Below are 16776 nucleotides of genomic sequence, written 5' to 3' on the forward strand. Positions count from 1 at the left end.
TGAGTGGCTCACGTGGAGAACAGGTGTCCACACGTTTTATAAATGGTACAGGGACAATAAGATCACTCAATAGCGTTTCCAGGATGCAGCTGCCTTTAGGAATTGCAGATCTGGTCAGACCTGAGGTTCAGGGCCTCTACTCTCAGCCTTGCTGTCTCTGGCCCCTGCCTCTGCCACTCTGCAGAGCCCTGAGGTTTGGGACACTCTGGTCCACTGGCCTGGACCAGCATGAATGTTCACGGCCTTGGTCCACCGTCCACCCGAGAGAAATGTGCACCCCACAGGGCCCTGCCTTGGGCCTGACTCCCAGCATCCTCTGTTCATTCCCTCTCCTCCACCAGGTAGTCACTACCTGTGTCCTACTCAGGGACCAGACCTCCTTTCTCCCTTGTCCCCTCCGCCCATGGAAGCCTTGGTCCATCTTGGAGCCCACCCATGTGGCACAGACTCCAAGGACTTCCTGGGTATTAAGTAGGGTGGCAGGCCAGGTGACATGGGGGACAGAGTATGGGATCTTTGAGGTGAGCCTTCAGGGTGCTTCCATTAGGGCCCTTGTGCACTGCTGTAGCCCTGTGGGAAGAAGGGGTGCTGTGGTCACTCCTGTATCTTTGCTCCCACTCACCTCAACACACCTGTCCTCTCTGCCCTCCAGCCCTTGGTTCAACTCCTGGACCTTTTTGAGGTTGCTGCTGCCACCAGGCCACCTTTGCTGACCACATGGAATCCCCAGTGTCCCCTGCCCCTTGTTTTCTTCAAGGGGGTCTCATCTGCAGTCTGAACTCTGGGCTGGGCAGGAACAAGTACCTCCGTCACTTGCTTCACCTCAGGAACTGGCCTGGGTGGCTGGCATCCTGTGCATGTTGAGATGGTGGTGGGGATGCCAGTGGATGAGCAGATTGAAGATGGCTGGGTCTAGGGCCACCCTGCTCAGCCTCGTGGGTGGACCTGTGGGGAGGAAGGCAGAGGTGGGGGCACTCATCCCTGGCCCTTCCACCCTACACTTCGCATCTCATGTATCAGGTGACATGTGCCATGGCTGTGTGTGATGGGCCTGGCTCCTGACTTTCCTGGGCCAAGGAAGCTACAGGCTGGTGTCCTCTAAGAAGGAGCTGGTGAACTCCCACAGGTGGATGGGATTTGCCATCTGCAGGGGTGAACCCAGGCCCTGAGGCTGGGTATTTGATCCCGTCCCGCACTCTCATCAGAACCTGGAGCCCTGGAATATCCTGGGAACATTTCCTCCACATGGAGAAAGGGAGGCCTGTAACGGGGGCAGTGGGTGGGATCTGGTCACCCACTGGGCAGAGGGCATTAAGCCTCCCCACAGTGGCCTATCCCTCACACTTGTCAACCACCCTTTGATCTCAGTATCTAGACCCAGCATGGGGAAGACTGGACAGGGGATGGGGCACCCCAGGACTGTAGCCCCCTCCTCCCATGAGCAGTCACACAATAGGACTCACCTGGGGCTGGGCTGGGGCACTCCTGCCTTGCCTGAGACACCATATGTCAAGAGCCCTGCACAGGCCAGGCCTCAGGGGGCTTCTAGCAGGATGAGTGTGTATGTGTGCATGTGTAGATACATGGATGGACAGACACACAAACAAGTGACTGACCAGTCTGAGGTCCTGTCTACAGGGAAGGGACCCTGGAAGTCCTCTTGGCAGCTGTGCTTCCAGGAGCTTCATCACTGGCTCAGGTTCTGGACTCCCAGGGAAGCTCTTGGAAGGATTCTTGTTTCCCTTCCCCTCCCCATACTTGGCCTGGCTCCCTTGAAGAGTCCAAGACCTGGGGGCAGCAGGTGGAGTGTGATCAGCAGGGTTCCATGTCTAGCCCTGGCCAACCCTGCCCACCCCCGGCCCCTCTGAGCTCCAAGTATCTGGCTGTGCCCCTCAATTGGTCACAGCTCTGGACCTGGCATTTAGAACAGTTCCTGGGGAGCTGTGAGGAGCTGGCAGGGCCTGCATGAATAGAAGCTTCTGGAGCCAGAAGATGTTACTTCTGACCACTGATTGACCATGATCTCCAGACCTTGTCTAACTCAATCCTGGGCATGGGGCTTGAGTGCCTTGGTGTTGGGACACAGGACCATTCTCCAGCAGGGCTGGTGGAAGCTTTGGAAACTGAATCCCCCCTGCCCCCCACCCTGGGGAGGCACCTGCTGCCAGGGCTGAGGTTTGGTGGGGTTTCCCAGCTATTTCTGGCCTCAGGCACTCTTGGTTTCACCAGGCCAGCTGCACTGGGGTGAGGGTTCCAGGGCCGGCTGGGAGCCCAGCATGGGCAGGGGGCTGGCCAGAGGCTATCTGGGGCTGGAGCAGCCCAAGGATGAAAACAACCAACCGCAGAGACAAACAAAACATCCATTTTCCATCTGATTGTCCCTCCCCCCACCCAGAGAGTCAGTTTCCATTAGTAACCCAGCTGCACAGAGGGAAAACTGAGTCTGAGCCTGAGCCACTAACTCCAGCCATAGGGGCCTGGCCCTAGTCAGGGCTCCTCAGTTGCTGGCTGCCTCCAGCCCCTGGAATGTTGCCCCCTGTGAGACCCCCGGCCAGGTGCTCACTACTCCCCATCCTCTACCCTATTTCTCCCCAGCACAAATCCCGTCTCCTGCATGACATTGTTCCTTTTCTGCTGGGTTGATTTCCCTCTCCCCCAAACATGAGCTCTCTGAACCTGGCTGTGTCTGCCTTAACCCTGCTGTGTTTCCAGGAGCAGGAGGTGCTCAGGAGAGAGCTGAATGTGTGACTTGGCTCTGGGCAGTCCCTGAGAAGGGGACTTACCTGGCAGGTCTGGGGTCTCACCTTCTTCAGTCACTCTGCGAAGCAGCCCTGGGGCCCAGCACCCCTTCCCTCTGGGAGCTGCTCTCTGCTGCCCAAGCCTTCACAAACTTTCCCCTGTGGGAGCCCAGGCCAAGTCTGGCCATGACTTTCCATTCTCCTCTCCAAACAGGTCAGGGGAGGATGTGTCTGAGGCTCCCTTTTGGCCTGCAACTATGAGGATGAGGCCCCTTTCTCCTCTATCATCTCCATAGTTAGAAGGCCCCAACATGTCCCTGCACAGGCTGGGCACTGGGTGGGCAGGGATGGCCCATCCTAGTGACACCTGTGAGGGGTCCCGGCTTTGGTGCCTGGCACAGCAACTGGCACATTGGATGTTCAGTGGGCATCAAACCTGACATGAGAAGCAGGAGGGACCCGTGGCCAGAGCAAGGGTGTTGATGTTGTTGTAGGAAGAGAGGGTGACCATGAAGGATAGCCTGTATGGAAAGAGGCACACTGGGGGTTACCTGGTGGGTCGTCCTGGCCGTGGGCTACTCTTTCCCGGAGTTGACAGGGGAGCTCTGTGTTGCCAGCCACAGAAGTCACCCAGCCCCTCCCTGGCTCCTGTCCGAAAGCCTGGAGGCATTCTCCCTGCTGCCTGTGGTCTCCCCAGGGATGAGGGCTGCCCCGAAGAGCTTTCCCTTGCTGGTCTGTGGACATGCTGTGCTGTTGCTGAGTAGGAGCTGGTATTAGGGCCATCTCCTGTTCTCTTGTGAGCTGGGTTTGAGTGAGCTGGTTCCTAGGGGCTCAAGGTAGGGCCCATGTGAGACCAGGAACATCATGGTGACTGCCTGGATGTGGCCCCTAGTGAGGGTTTCCTGGCCTCTGGCCCCTGTTGTAATGTCCAGCTCTGCTTACCACAGTGCTAGGTGGCTGGGGCTTGGCTTCGTCCCCCTCATTATTAGCCATTATCAAGAACATCATTCAGTCATTTAGCAAACAGTTACTCTGAGCTTGGGCAACCAAAATTTGTCGTTTAAACTGGCATGTACCTGGGAGCGGAAGGGGTGCTATTAATAACCTCACCAGGCTTTCTTACAGAGGTGGGTGGAGGTCCCGGAGGCAGCCCTGGCCTGGGTCTCTGGGCAGAGCCCACCATTACTGCTACAATGGGCTAGGCATAGCCAGGCCTGGGTCCCGAGCTGAGGCTGGGTACACATGGGCGCCTGGGAAACTGCAGCTGATTGGTGGCCAGTGGTCTGGGACCTGGATGGGGCTAGGGTCACCAGGGGCTGGACACTGCTTTGGCCCCAGAATCCACCTCAGTTCCCAGAGTCAGTGGCACAAACTGGGAATGTCCTGGAAAATGCAGGATGCAGGTCATCCCCTTCACCTCAGACCTCCCCCAGCACACATGGTTCCTGGGGAGACCACCCTTGTGAAGTTACTGGCCAAACAGGGTTAGGTTTGATGTGGTCCCAAGTAACCAAGTGACAAAGACTGACCCTGATTCTGACTCTACTGCCCCTGCTTATGTCACTGTGTTGACATTTCCATGGCCCATTTGCAGTCCTCAAGATGGCCATGTAGGAGAGTGGTTTCCCCAGATCACCCCAGAAAGAGTGAGTCCTCATGCTTGGGTTATTACAAGCGGTATGGGTGCCTCTTGGGGTGTGCGTAACTAAGCGTTTTGGGGAAAGACCTAGCCTTCCAGCCTCTGTTCGTGCCAGCTAGAGATGCTTCTGAATCCCCGAGGGAACTGGAGCATCTCATGTATGGCGCGGGGACCCCGGGCAGATTTAGGACCATTTTTCCTTCACGTCTCATTCAGCACAGGGAAGAGGACTGGTGTCAAGTCATGACACGCGACTCCTTCAGGGCGGGAAAAGCTGGTCCTGAGGTCAAGGATGGAGCCCAGGGTGTGGACTCAACATCAAGGACTCGTGTCCTGGAGGCGGGGTGAGTGGGGGATCCAGAACCTGGCCCTGGTGTGACAGAGACTTTGGAGAAGAGGATGACATGTCAGGAGGGAGGGGCAGCGTCCTCAACGTTGTGCTGTGTCATTAGTGGTGGGCATTGCAAGTGGACAGTGATCATTTCCTCAAAATTCGCATGTTCTACTTAGCTGGAAACTTGATTTTGAAGCTTTGTGACGGGGAATGGGTGCTTGCCTGGGATGTGGTGGCCTCACTACGGGGCATCTCGGCTGGGTTGCTTGTTCCCAGGTGAGTCTCGGTGTTCCTCTTTCTGCCTCTGGACTCAGTGAATATGGGGTTGAAGGGTAAGGGTGGCTTTGTCCAGGCCTGGTTGGGGACACTCTCTTGGTGGTTTTGCAGGCCCCACAGGAGACTGAGCCAGATGGGAGAGTCATCCACTCAGCTCAGTAGCTCCCAGTCCTTTCCTCCCGCAGGGCCCTGAGCAGCCACCTCCCCTCCCCTCCAGCAGGGCCCCTGCACCCCCTCCCAGGCTATTCTGGGCTCTGGCTTTGCTGTAGAGGAAGCCACAGGGCCCCTCCCTAATCTGACTCAGAACACTTCCCTCAGCCGGGGCTGCAACTAAGCAGGGCCAGGGCCAGGATGAGTTTCTCTCACCCCATCCCCCGCTGTGACACTCTTCCCTTTACCTAGGGGTTTCCTCAGCGCAGACCCACCCTCCTTCCGTGTCATGAGGCCATCACTCCTGAGGGCCTGGCCCAGGTCTGAGCTAGACACAGTGGCATGTGAAGACAGGCGGGGACTAAGGCCCAACGTGGCTACTCCTGGACTGGGCGGAGCCTGGGCAGCCCTGGTACATCCATCATGTGAGGTGGGCAATGGCAGCTCTAGGCCTCAGGGTCACTGTGAGGGTCAGTGAGGGTCTGTGATGTTCCCACTGTGGCCCAGGGATCACAGCTGGGGCTCTCTCAGATGATTCTTTCAGTTAAATATTTTCCTAAGTGTGGGGAGATGCTCCTGCTGCCCCAGACACTCCCTGGGCAGAGTGCCAACCTTGGAGACTTCACAGGGTGGGGCAGTGGTATCTCCATGTCATTCCCCAAGCTCGTGAGCTTCTCCAGGGCAGGTGGTCCTGCACCAGCCTCTGGCCCACAGCTGAGTTTGTTGAATGAATGAATGAGTGAGTCAGTGAACAAATGAATGGATGAATGAATAAATGAAAAGCTCTTAGGGCTGAGGAGTCACTAATAGAGGCTGGGTGTGGGTCAGCCAGTAACTTACTGTGTGACCCTAGGGGGTCATTACCCCCCCAGTCGGAGCCTGAGTTCTCTCATCTGTGAAACGGGTACACCAATACCCGTCCTCACTCTGCTTTGTAGACTCAGAGGGCACCCCCATGACTCTCCTCCTGCCTGCCTCCTCCACCCACTGAGTCAACAGAGCCTGAGGAGCCCAGGTCTCCCCGCCCTACAGAGCCACAAGGGGGTTCATGCGCTCAGCACCATCTCTTGGCCTTGCCCAGGCATGGCCTCAGGAGGGAAGGGTGGCCTCAAATCAGGAGCCTGGGCACCCACTGTGCTTCCCTGAACACCTGCAGGACCTGCGCAGGCTCAGCCTCCTCTGCATGCCTTAGGGAAGGGGGTGACTCTGGGTTGATCTTGGATCAGAGTCCCAGTGCCCACCATTTGTGCAGCCCGAGCAGCTGTGGGACCCAGGCAGGCTGCTGGTCTCCGAATCTCCGTCTCCTCATCTGTAAGATGTGTGGGGCATGGACATGGGACTCCTGGGGTGGTCTGGGATCCCACGACATAGAGAGGACAGACAGCAGTACAGGGTTTCCCTGGAAATGGCCTTGGGCCAGGTGGCAGGTGAGGTAGCATCTTCAGCAGAGCTGGGAGCAGTTCTACCATCGAGCAGTGGCCATCAAGGGGCTCAGTGATACCCAGCCCAGCACCTGTCTGAACATTGGAGGATGTGAGGGGTGCAGCCCCTGCCTTTGGGCTCCCATGGTGCCCTAGAGCTGTGCTGGGCAGGGCGGCACCAGGAGAGTGTGATCAGCAGTCCTGGGCGGCCATCAAGCCTGAGGCACCACAGGGCTGAGGGGCCGGGGCTGGGGAAGGAGCAAGGAACCCTTTTACATTCCGGCAGTTCATGAGTCACACAGTGGAAGAAAGAGTCACCAGGGGTGCTAGCTCCTGGTGGCCCTGACGGGGCAGCAGCAGAACAAAGGGTGAGGGGACCATACAGGAGGGGACCTGGGGGGGTGGGTGGGTGAGGGACTTCAAGATGACAAGAGCGACATGAGTTGCCGAGCCCATCCAGAGGTCAGCAGAAGGAGGACAGTGAGGGGACTCTTGGATTGAGCCGCTTGCAGGCCAATGGGGCTGTGATGGGGTGGCAGTGAGACCGCTGGGCTTGAGGCAGGAAGGACGGGACTGTGGAGCCCAGCAGCCCTTGATTACCACTTGTGAAAGGCAGGAGAGAGGGGGGTGGCAGCCAGAGGGAAGGCAGCATCCACATTTTATTACTTCCTGGAAGGGATCACATCTGTGCTCCTAAGGTGATCATCAGGAGGGTCCCTGGCCCTTCATAGTGAGATGGTGAGGCAGAGAGACTGTGGACCAGGTTCTCTCCAGGAAGAGCCCACCGTTACTGCTGCAGCGGGCCAGGCAGGACTAGGTCTGGGTCCCAAGGCCAGGCTGGGCACATATGGGTGCTAGGGAAACCATAGTTGATTGGTGGCCAGTGGCCTGGTACCTGGATGGGGCCAGGGTCACCAGGGGCTGGTCACTGCTCCAACCCCAGCATCAACCCCAGCTCCAAGAGTCACTGGGGAAGGGGGCTGGAGTGGGGTCCGATTACAGTGACCACAGGGAAATGGGGGCCACAGGGAAATGGGTGCAGGGAGCAGAGGAGGTTCAGGAGGTGGGTTGAAGAGGACCATGTGCTCCCATCTTGACAGCCTGGGGCGGCCGCTCCCTTGAAGGGCATGCGTCTGTCTTGGGGACTGAGGGTCTCTGAAGTCAGGTCTCCTCTTGCTCGAAAGCGCCCTGCCGCCTTGTTCTTGACTTTAGCGACTCCTTACAGGGCAGCACGTGCTATCCTGGAGGAAATGGAAACCCTCGGAGGTTCTCCGGTCGGGGAAGGGAGGAGCGGAAGTGGACTAAGGGGGTCAGCAGTGGGAGAAGGGGGGACTGGCCCGGAGTTCTCCAGGGACAGGTGTGTGTTGTCCTAGCCTGTGCTCTGGGAGTGACACTAGATGCGTTGAGATTTCAGTACCCAGCATTTTTGTGACTGAAATAAAGAAAATTCTGATTGGGCCCTTGCCTGCTTGTACACGTTAACTGCTTGCTTTTTGCCCAGCATACCTTGTTCACACAATATGATCATAAGCTGCGGATGTCCTGTTTCTTTGTCAAGAAGGAGGAGGAGATAACTTCAGAGTCACGAAAGTATTTTTGTAGGAGTGAATGTCGTCAAGGACGTAGAGACCAGCCTCTGTTGCCCACAAATCTGATTGCTTAAGGTGTTACCTGAGACTGAAGAAACACAGACTTTTCCCCTGAAATGCCACCTCCCTCACTCCTTAGCCAAATAAAAACTCCCTGCTTCATCCTTTTGCTAACATGGAGTTGAGGGATTTTCTCTCCTGCCTTCTTACTTTGGCCAAATCAAATAAACCTTTGTCTATCCTTAAGTATTTATGTCTCAGTGCTGGATCTCAGCTGCATATCGGGCACATGAACCTGAATCTGGGGTTCTACAAAGAGTGTCACATGCCACCACTCAACAGCCCCCCTCGAACACCTACTGTGCTCGGTGCTGGGGCCCCAGACCCAGAGCCCCATGTGCTCCTCCTTTGGGAGAGCAGTCCCTGACTGAAGATGTTGTCAGGAATTTTTGGATCTTGAGGGAGCCACTGGGACCAGGAATGGAGGGGATTGGGCTTGGGGAGCCACCTGCCAGGGACTGACTCTCCTGGAGGTGGGGGACACCGTAAACCCTGGATCCAGAACCAGGAATGGGATGGGGTCTCTAGGAAGAGGGGATTCTCTGCTGGCCCCTCCCCCAAGTACCCTGACCCTGATATTTGATCCAGAGGAAGGAGAAAGGGGCATGAGGAATCCGGCTACTCCAACCCAAGGCCCCTCTCCCCTTCCATCGCTTGTTGGCCCAATAACTCGGTCATTTGAATCTTGGGTCCCGGGATGGAGGCCTGGGTCCAGTGGGCTCTGAGCTCTCCAGGGAGAAAGCCCACCCATGTGGCACAGACTCCAAGGACTTCCTGGGTATTAAGTAGGGTGGCAGGCCAGTTGACATGGGGGACAGAGTACGGGGTCTTTGAGGTGAGCCTTCAGGTTGCTTCCATTAGGGCCCTTGTGCACTGCTGTGGCTCCCACTCACCCCTAACACACCCGTCCTCTCTCTGTTCTCTAGCCCTTTGTCCAGATCCTGGGCCTATTTGAGGTTGCTGCTGCCACCAGGCCACCTCTGCTGACCACATGGAATCCCCAGTGTCCCCTGCCCCTTGTTTTCTTCAAGGGGGTCTCATCTGCAGTCTGAACTCTGGCCTGGGCAGGAACAAGTACCCCCGTCATTTGCTTCACCTCAGGAACTGGCCTGGGTGGCTGGTATCCTGTGCATGTTAAGGGGATGGTGGTGGGGATGCCAGTGGACGAACACATTGAAGATGGCTGGGTCTAGGGCCACCCTGCTCAGCCTCGTGGGTAGGCCTGTGGGGAGGAAGGCAGAGTTGGGGGCACTCATCCCTGGCCCCTCCACCCTACACTTTGCATCTCATGTATCAGGTGACATGTGCCATTGCCATGTGTCGGGCCTGGCTCCTGACTTTCCTGGTTGAAGGTAGCTACAGGCTGTTGTCTTCTAAGAAGGAATTGGTGACCTCTCACGGGTGAATGGGATTTGCCATCTGCAGGGGTGAACCTAGGCCCTGAGGCTGGGTATTTGGTCCCCTCCCGCACGCTCATCAGAACCTGGAGCCCTGGAATATCCTGGGAGCCTTTCCTCCACATGGAGAAAGACAGGGAGGCCTGCAGCCTGGGCAGTGGGATGAAGTGGGTGGGTGTGGCCAGGTGGCCTGAGGGTCCAGAGCTGAGGTCTGGAGTTGGGCAGGCCAGGTTTGAGTCCCTGCTGTGCCCTGTGGAAGGTCACTCAGGCTCTCCAGGCTGTGGTGTCACCATCCTAGGGTGAGGATCACACTGGGATCTTCCTCCAAGGGTGGTTTGTCCTGGACAGCATTTAGCCTCAGGGGGCCTGCTGGGAGACAGTGCCCTAGAGCTGTGGCTAAACTCCCAGTGTCTTCCTGGACCCCAGGAGGAGAAGGGACCACAAGATACCACAGATAGGAAGGGCTGGGGCTGGACTGGGACGGTGTCCAGGAGTCGCTCAGCCTAGACTGGGCAGGGCACAGAGAAAGGAAGAGGAACTCGGGAGAGGAGCTGTGGTCATCTGAATTAGGCCCCCCCGGGACAGTCATGTCCCAGTCCTGGACCTGTCTGTGTCATGTTGTGTGACCACAGGGACTTTGCAGATGTGATGGCGTTAAGGAGCCTGAGGTGGGAAATGATCCTGGGTTTTCCAGGTGGGTCCAAACTGGGGTCTTCATAAAAGAGGGAGGCAGGAGGGTCAGAGTGAGAGAGATGTGGGGATGGAGGGAGAGAGAGGAAGGAAGAGAGTGAGAGAGGATATGTAGGGAGGGAGAGAAGAGCAGGAGACAGATTTGAAGATGCTGAGCTCTGGCTCTGAGGTTGGAGGAAGGAGCCAGGAGCTGAGTTTGTTCTCTAGAACCTGGAAGAGTCCTGGAAACGAATTCTCCTCAGAGTCCCCAGAAGGAGCCTGCCCTGCTGGGACCCTGATTTTAGCTACCGAGGACTCATTTTGGACTTCTGACCTCCAGACCTAGGAGAGAATCAAAGTGTGATGTTTTAAGCACTAATTTAGGGGTCATTTGTCATAACAACCAGAGGAAAGTCAAACAGGAGCTGTGGGAGAGACTCCCCAGGATGCCACGAGGGCCCCCTCCCAGGCAGGCCTCACCCATGGTGACCCAGGCCTGACCCCTGCAGGCGCCCCCACTGTACAGAGGAGGGACCATGCGGGGAGGGCTGGGTGGAGCTGGGTCGTGTTCTCTCCCCCGATGCCTTCCTCTCAGAGAGCAGCTGGAGCCCCAGACTCAGGGAACCTGGCAGTGAAAGTCCTGAAGAGGGACCTGGTTTTCCAGTGAAGGCCAGGGATCCAATGGAGAAGTGTTCCCAAAAATGATGTTCCCAAAGATGGCCAGTGACTTTTCTGTTCACACACTTGAGAGAATCACCGTGTCTCAGGGCTGCCAGACAGTTACCTGTGCATGCCTCACGGTTCAAATCCCATTACTACTGAGGCCTTGTAGAGAACACGTTCCCACTTTTAGTTGTGAAGAGATCTGTGGCCTCAGCATTGAGAGCACCACCTTCCCTTCAGCAAAGGGTTTGTTTAAACTTACAGAAATGATGAAGTGCCCATTACCCTCCTTGCACTAGTTCCTAGGGAGTTCAGAGCCTGTCTTTTGCAAGCGTCCCGAGCCTCCTGTAGGCCTTTTGTGTGAGTTTCCTTCCTGGCTTCCTCCAATTCCTCTTAAATGTCTGAACCTGCTGTCAGGTGTGGAATTGAGGTGGATCCCTCATTGAAGAGCTTGAGAAGTCAGTGGTGCTGGAGTGTCCTGGACAGTCTGGCTCTCAGGGATGAAAGGGAGGGGGCGAGGGTGGGTGGGAGCTGAGCTGGGCACAGAGGGAGGAGGGCCATTCCAGGGGTGAGGGCCAGGGGCAAAGAGGCTCCAGGCCTGGAGCAGGGTTTTCAGGCTGGGAAAAGAGATGGTGGGTGAAGGATCTCTGTTAGGGCAGAGATAAGAGTGTGTAACTGGAGGTCCAGCCACAGACAACTCCTTCCAGGAAGGAGGCAGGGAGAGGGGGCCTATGCTTTGAGGAGAAGGGGGAGGAGTGAAAGGGCAGAGGGACTGGTGTTCAGTGATCAGATTTCTCCTATCCTGGTCTATTTCTTCAGCAGACACCCTGGAAGGCTATGAGACTCTCCCTCAGGGCTGCTTTCCCACTGGATGCCAGAATTCCCCCCACCCAACACTGAGAGCACAGGGGAAGCCTCAAATTGTATGTGAGATAAAAAAAGAAGAGAAGGAGCAGAATTTCTGGTTGACAATGAGGATATTTATTGGGAAGAGATGGGTGACTTGGGAAGGGGAGAGAGACCCCTCCCCTGGGATCCTGCAGCTCCAGGCCCCTGTGGCTGGATTAAGGGTCGGGGGCCTAAGAGTATTCTGCACGGGCCACTGTTTTCTCCACGGTGCTCCCTTCGTGTGTGACCTGGCAGCTGTAGCTGTTGTGGGACCTCCACTGGTCGGACGTCAGGCTCAGGTAGCTGCTGGCCGCATACTTGTTGTTGCTCTGTTTGGAGGGTGTGGTGGTCTCCACTCCTGTGTTGACAGTGCTGCCATCTGCCTTCCAGGCCACTTCCACGGCTCCCGGGTAGAAGTCATTGATCAGACACACTAGTGTGGCCTTGTTTGCTTGGAGCTCCTCAGAGGAGGGCGGAAACAGAGTGACTGAGGGGGAAGCCTTGGGCTGACTGAGGGGGAGGGGTGTCAGAGTCCTGGTGTCTACCTGGGGAACCCCTGACCTCAGTCTTGAAGTGGGCATGGGACTAAGGCCCAGGGCAGGGACCTCAGGCCGGACTCTTGCTGGACTGAGGTCAGGTCAGCGGTGAGTGGAGACACACTCAGATGGGAGGTTCTTCAGTGGCCCCCACTCTTGGGGAGTCACAGACCCCCTCTTGGATCTGTCTGTTTTTCATGGGTTCCATCACCTACAGACCCCTACCTGTGCTCACTCCACACTGGATGGGATGGAGTCCGGGACCACATCTCACACTGGGTATCTGTCTGTCTTGGGGGTGTCTGTCTGAACGCCTCCTACCAGTTCCCTTTGTTCTCATCTCTTCATGCAGGGCAGCTGTTTGTCCTGGGTTCAGGCTCTTCTCTCTCACGGGAGTGGGTTTCTTCCCCACACATCCCCTTGGCGCTATCATTGCAGCCCCCACCCCACCTCCCTGCAGAGACGACTCTGGTCTACCTGGCGAGAGAGGGTGTCAGTCCCGAGGAATGGATTCCAGTAGATCAAAGGTTTCCATTTGAGGCATTTTTTTTTTTTTTTTTTTTTTTAATTCCCTGACCGGAACGTGGAACTGTGTCTGTTCAAAAGAGTCTCCATGTCGTGAGAACTTATATGGGGGATCTGACTCTGCAGTGGGTTTTCCCTGACAAGCAGGCATCTGTCCCAGTCAGTGTCCCTACTAGGAGTCCTTGTCCTGGGCATCTGCTTTGGGGTCTTCCTCCAGTGGAGGAATTGGTAAGGGTCCATGTTTAGGGCCTATTTTCTGAGGCCCACCACCCTGTCCATGGTGTCCTGCCTGTCTTGGGGGAGGGAGTGCGACCCAGCACTGTGGGGCCACCTTCTCACAGGATATTCTTCCTCTATCTTTTCCTCCTCCCATTTCCTCCCCCATCTCTCCACGTCCTCAGTCAGAGGCCTCCTGTCACTGTTTAACGCAGTCCCATAACTGGTACCTGTGGAGGACAGAACCACAGGAGAGGCCAGAACCCCAGGAGAGGATGGGTGACAACACTGACCCAGGAGCCCAGACGAGGAGGGGCAAAGATTCCAGACACCCAGGCAGGCTGAGACCTTAGCCTTAGACAGACAGAAAAGGGAAAAATCTCTCCACATTTCCCTTGGGATTTCAGAGAGGAGGGAAGCAGAGAAACTTACCGATGACGGTCAGCTTGGTGCCTTCTCCGAACATAACACACAGTGACACAGCCCCACACACAAACCCCTCCTGACACACCCCACCCGTTCCCCGCTGCAGCTGCTTGGACGCCCAGGTCCAGCAGCCCTGTCATGAAGCAGGTCTGGCCGATAGGAGGGTGAGGGAGATGTCCCCTCCATGCATGCATGCACACTTGACTGGAAGTTAGGGATCCCTCCACCCCCAAAGGGAGAGGGGAGAGGGAGGAGGCATGTCTGCACATCACATCTGGGTCCCTTGCTACTCTTTGTCCTGGAGGAAGCCATGTGTCCCAGCTCAGATCCTTTGGAGACTGTCACCATGGAAGAAGCGAGAAGTCTGTTTATGCCACATGGAATGTGGAGCTGGTCCCCATTGGAGAACCGAGTCCACTGGGAGGGTTCTGGATGCCCAACACAGCCCTTAGTGGGATGCCCATGTGGCAGTGATTCTAAATAGCACAGGAGAGTGTGTGTGTGTTTGCATGCAGGCAAGTTTGTTTGTGAATACCTGTGTGCCTATGAGGTGTTCGTGTGTGTTTATGTTTGTGAATATGTGTGGGTGTGTGTTTGTCTCATAGCCCGGGCCCCCCATCCTGTGCTACCTCCCAGGACAATAATCAACCCGGTTCTTAGATCCCACATACAGCTCTTAAAAAGACCAATTGGTTTACAGGCACGTCTATGGCACCACTCCGGAATCTCATGGCTGACTTTGACCTGAGAGAGATTAGGGTTGACCCTTATCCCCCTGGGCACTTAAGTATAACAGGGACACTGGTGACACATGTGGTGCCAAGGGTACCCAACTGTCCTGTGGGGTGAGTGACTTGGGTCCAGAGGATCAGGGTCTAGGCTGTGCCTGTTTCAGAGATAGATGTGGGGGTAGAGGGCAGGGTCCTGGGAGTCAGGAACAGCGTGGGCCACTAAGGAGTAGGGGAAACCAAGGGCCCATGGACTGGAGAGGCTCCTTCAGCCTGAGAAGGAAGGACCCCTTGAGAGAGGGAGAGACTGTCCAGGGAGTGAGACCTTATGATCTGTGGAGGGAACTCGTTCTTCTGGAGGCCATGGGGAACCAAGGAGAGGTCACCCCAGGCTGCTGGAGGTGGACATGTCCACACAAACACAACACGTATGGGAAAGAGGGGCAATCCTGGGACCTGCTGCCCAAGGCTGTGTTCTGGAATATTCTCAGGGCCTTTCTAGGTGATGGTGGAACTACCTCTCAAAAACAATCCAGACTCCATTCTCACAAATCTAAAATAATTTTGTTCATCTTGCAGGTTGGACGAATTTAGGGTAGAAAATGTATAAACAGAAACAAAACACAAAACCCAAGGTTTTTGGTTGACTGAAGATATTTATTGAAGGTTTCTTGAGTGCAGGGAGAAGGGCTGGATGGCTTGGGATGCAGAGAGACCCCTCTCCTGGGATCCTGCAGCTCCAGGCCCCTGTGGGTGGGATGAGGGGTGGGAACCTATGAACATTCTGCAGGGGCCACTGTCTTCTCCACGGTGCTCCCTTCGTGCGTGACCTGGCAGCTGTAGCTCTTGTGGGACTTCCACTGGTCGGACGTCAGGCTCAGGTAGCTGCTGGCCGCGTACTTGTTGTTGCTCTGTTTGGAGGGTGTGGTGGTCTCCACTCCCGTGTTGACAGGGCTGCCATCTGCCTTCCAGGCCACTTGGACGACTCCCGGGTAGAAGTCACTGATCAGACACACTAGTGTGGCCTTGTTTGCTTGGAGCTCCTCAGAGGAGGGCGGGAACAGAGTGACCGAGGGGGAAGCCTTGGGCTGACCTGCGGGGTGGATGACGGGGAGGGGTTCAAGAGTCCTGGTGTTCACCTGGGGAACCCCTGACCTCAGTTTTCAGGTGGATGAAGGACTAAGGCCCAGGATAGGGACCTTAGTCTGGGTCTTGCTGTACTGAGGTCAACTTGGCGGTGGTGGGGACCCTCACCTCCTGATGGGAAATTTCTCAGCATCTAAGGACTGAAGAGAATCAGGCCTCTTTTGCTTCAGCCTCATCTTCAGATTCTCCCCTCGTCATCACCCAGCTCTCACTTCACCTGTGCTCCCTGACGCTGGTTGGGTTCAGCCCTGGGCCCTCCTCTTTCCTTGGGGGACGTCTCTGTCTGAACATCCCCTGCCAGGTCCCTCCTCTGGGTCTATTCACGAGGGCATCTGTGTCCTGTTTTTAGGTTCTCCTCTCTTTTGATGAGTGAGTTTCTTCCCCACTTGTCCCCCTGGCACCATCATTGCAGTCTCTGCCCCACTTTCCCACAGGGGCCCCTTGGTGGGGATGGGGTGTCAGTCCCGCGAGCCGGCTCCCTGGGAGTCCAGGAGATGGAGGGCTTTCAGGTGAAGTATATTGTCTGTTCTGAGCCTAGCACTATGTCTGCTCTATGGAGTCTCCTTGTCATATTGGGAGATCTGGCTGTGCTAAGACATCTGTCTGTCCTGACTGGTCCCTGTCACCTGTGCCCACCAGGAGTGCCTCCCTCAGCATCTGCTTTGGGGTCTCTCCTTTTTGGTAGGATGGGAAGGCTCTAACCTTGGCCTGAATGTCCTGAGAACCACTCTATCCGTGGCAGCCTGTCTGTCCTGGGGGAGGAGGGACCCAGCACCCTGGGGCCACCTCACAGGACATTCTTTGTCCATCCTTGTCCCCCTTCATTTCCGTAAGTCCCCAGTCAAAGGTCTCCCTTCTTGGTTTTTAAAGCAGCCCCATAGTTGGGACCCAGAACCCTAGGAAGCTGAACTGTTTCCAGCATCCTTCCCCTGTCCCACGGCCCTGGTGCCCTAGCCAGAGCCCCTGCTCTGCTGGTCTTTGGGGCCTGGAGCCTCTGTGTGAGGGAGCAGAACATCCCAGAGCCCAGGGGAGAATGCCCTGTAAGTGAGAGCGGCAGGTTCAGGCCTCGGCAGGGAGCAGGAAGAGGTCACTGGGATCTTCCCATCATGCCCCACCAAGTACCTAAGAAGGGACAGGCTGGAGGAGTTTAAAGCCAGGAAAAAAGGCAATGGTGGCAGACCCCCGAGAGATTGAGACCCCTGCCCTAGAGAGAACAGAAAGGTGAGAAAAGTCTCCCCAGATCTCACTGTAGACCCAAAAGAACAGAAAAGGGGACTCACCGAGGACGGTCAACTTGGTGCCACTTCCGAACACATTACACTGTGATATGACCCTGCACACAAACCCTCCTAATACACCCGATCCAACCCCCCTG

At 56.3% G+C, this 16776-nt stretch overlaps 1 long non-coding RNA gene and 1 gene segment (V, D, J or C); one reads left to right on the top strand and one right to left on the bottom strand.

Moving 5' to 3' along the window:
• The first annotated feature begins 4889 nt into the window (after window positions 1–4889).
• Window positions 4890–8362, top strand: LOC115892677. The gene is made up of 3 exons (XR_004052556.1): window positions 4890–4987; window positions 5390–5567; window positions 8060–8362. It is a non-coding gene; the product is annotated as an uncharacterized LOC115892677 (long non-coding RNA).
• Window positions 8363–11901: 3539 nt separating this feature from the next.
• LOC104671035 overlaps window positions 11902–16776 on the bottom strand; it is a 724295-nt gene continuing 719420 nt past the window's right edge. The window contains 2 exon segments of the V gene segment in view: window positions 14892–15348; window positions 16682–16716. Of these exon segments, the coding sequence occupies window positions 15029–15348; window positions 16682–16716 (355 nt within the window).

This window comes from Rhinopithecus roxellana, chromosome 13, assembly GCF_007565055.1.
Source record: "Rhinopithecus roxellana isolate Shanxi Qingling chromosome 13, ASM756505v1, whole genome shotgun sequence".
NCBI classification, from domain to species: Eukaryota; Metazoa; Chordata; class Mammalia; order Primates; family Cercopithecidae; genus Rhinopithecus; species Rhinopithecus roxellana.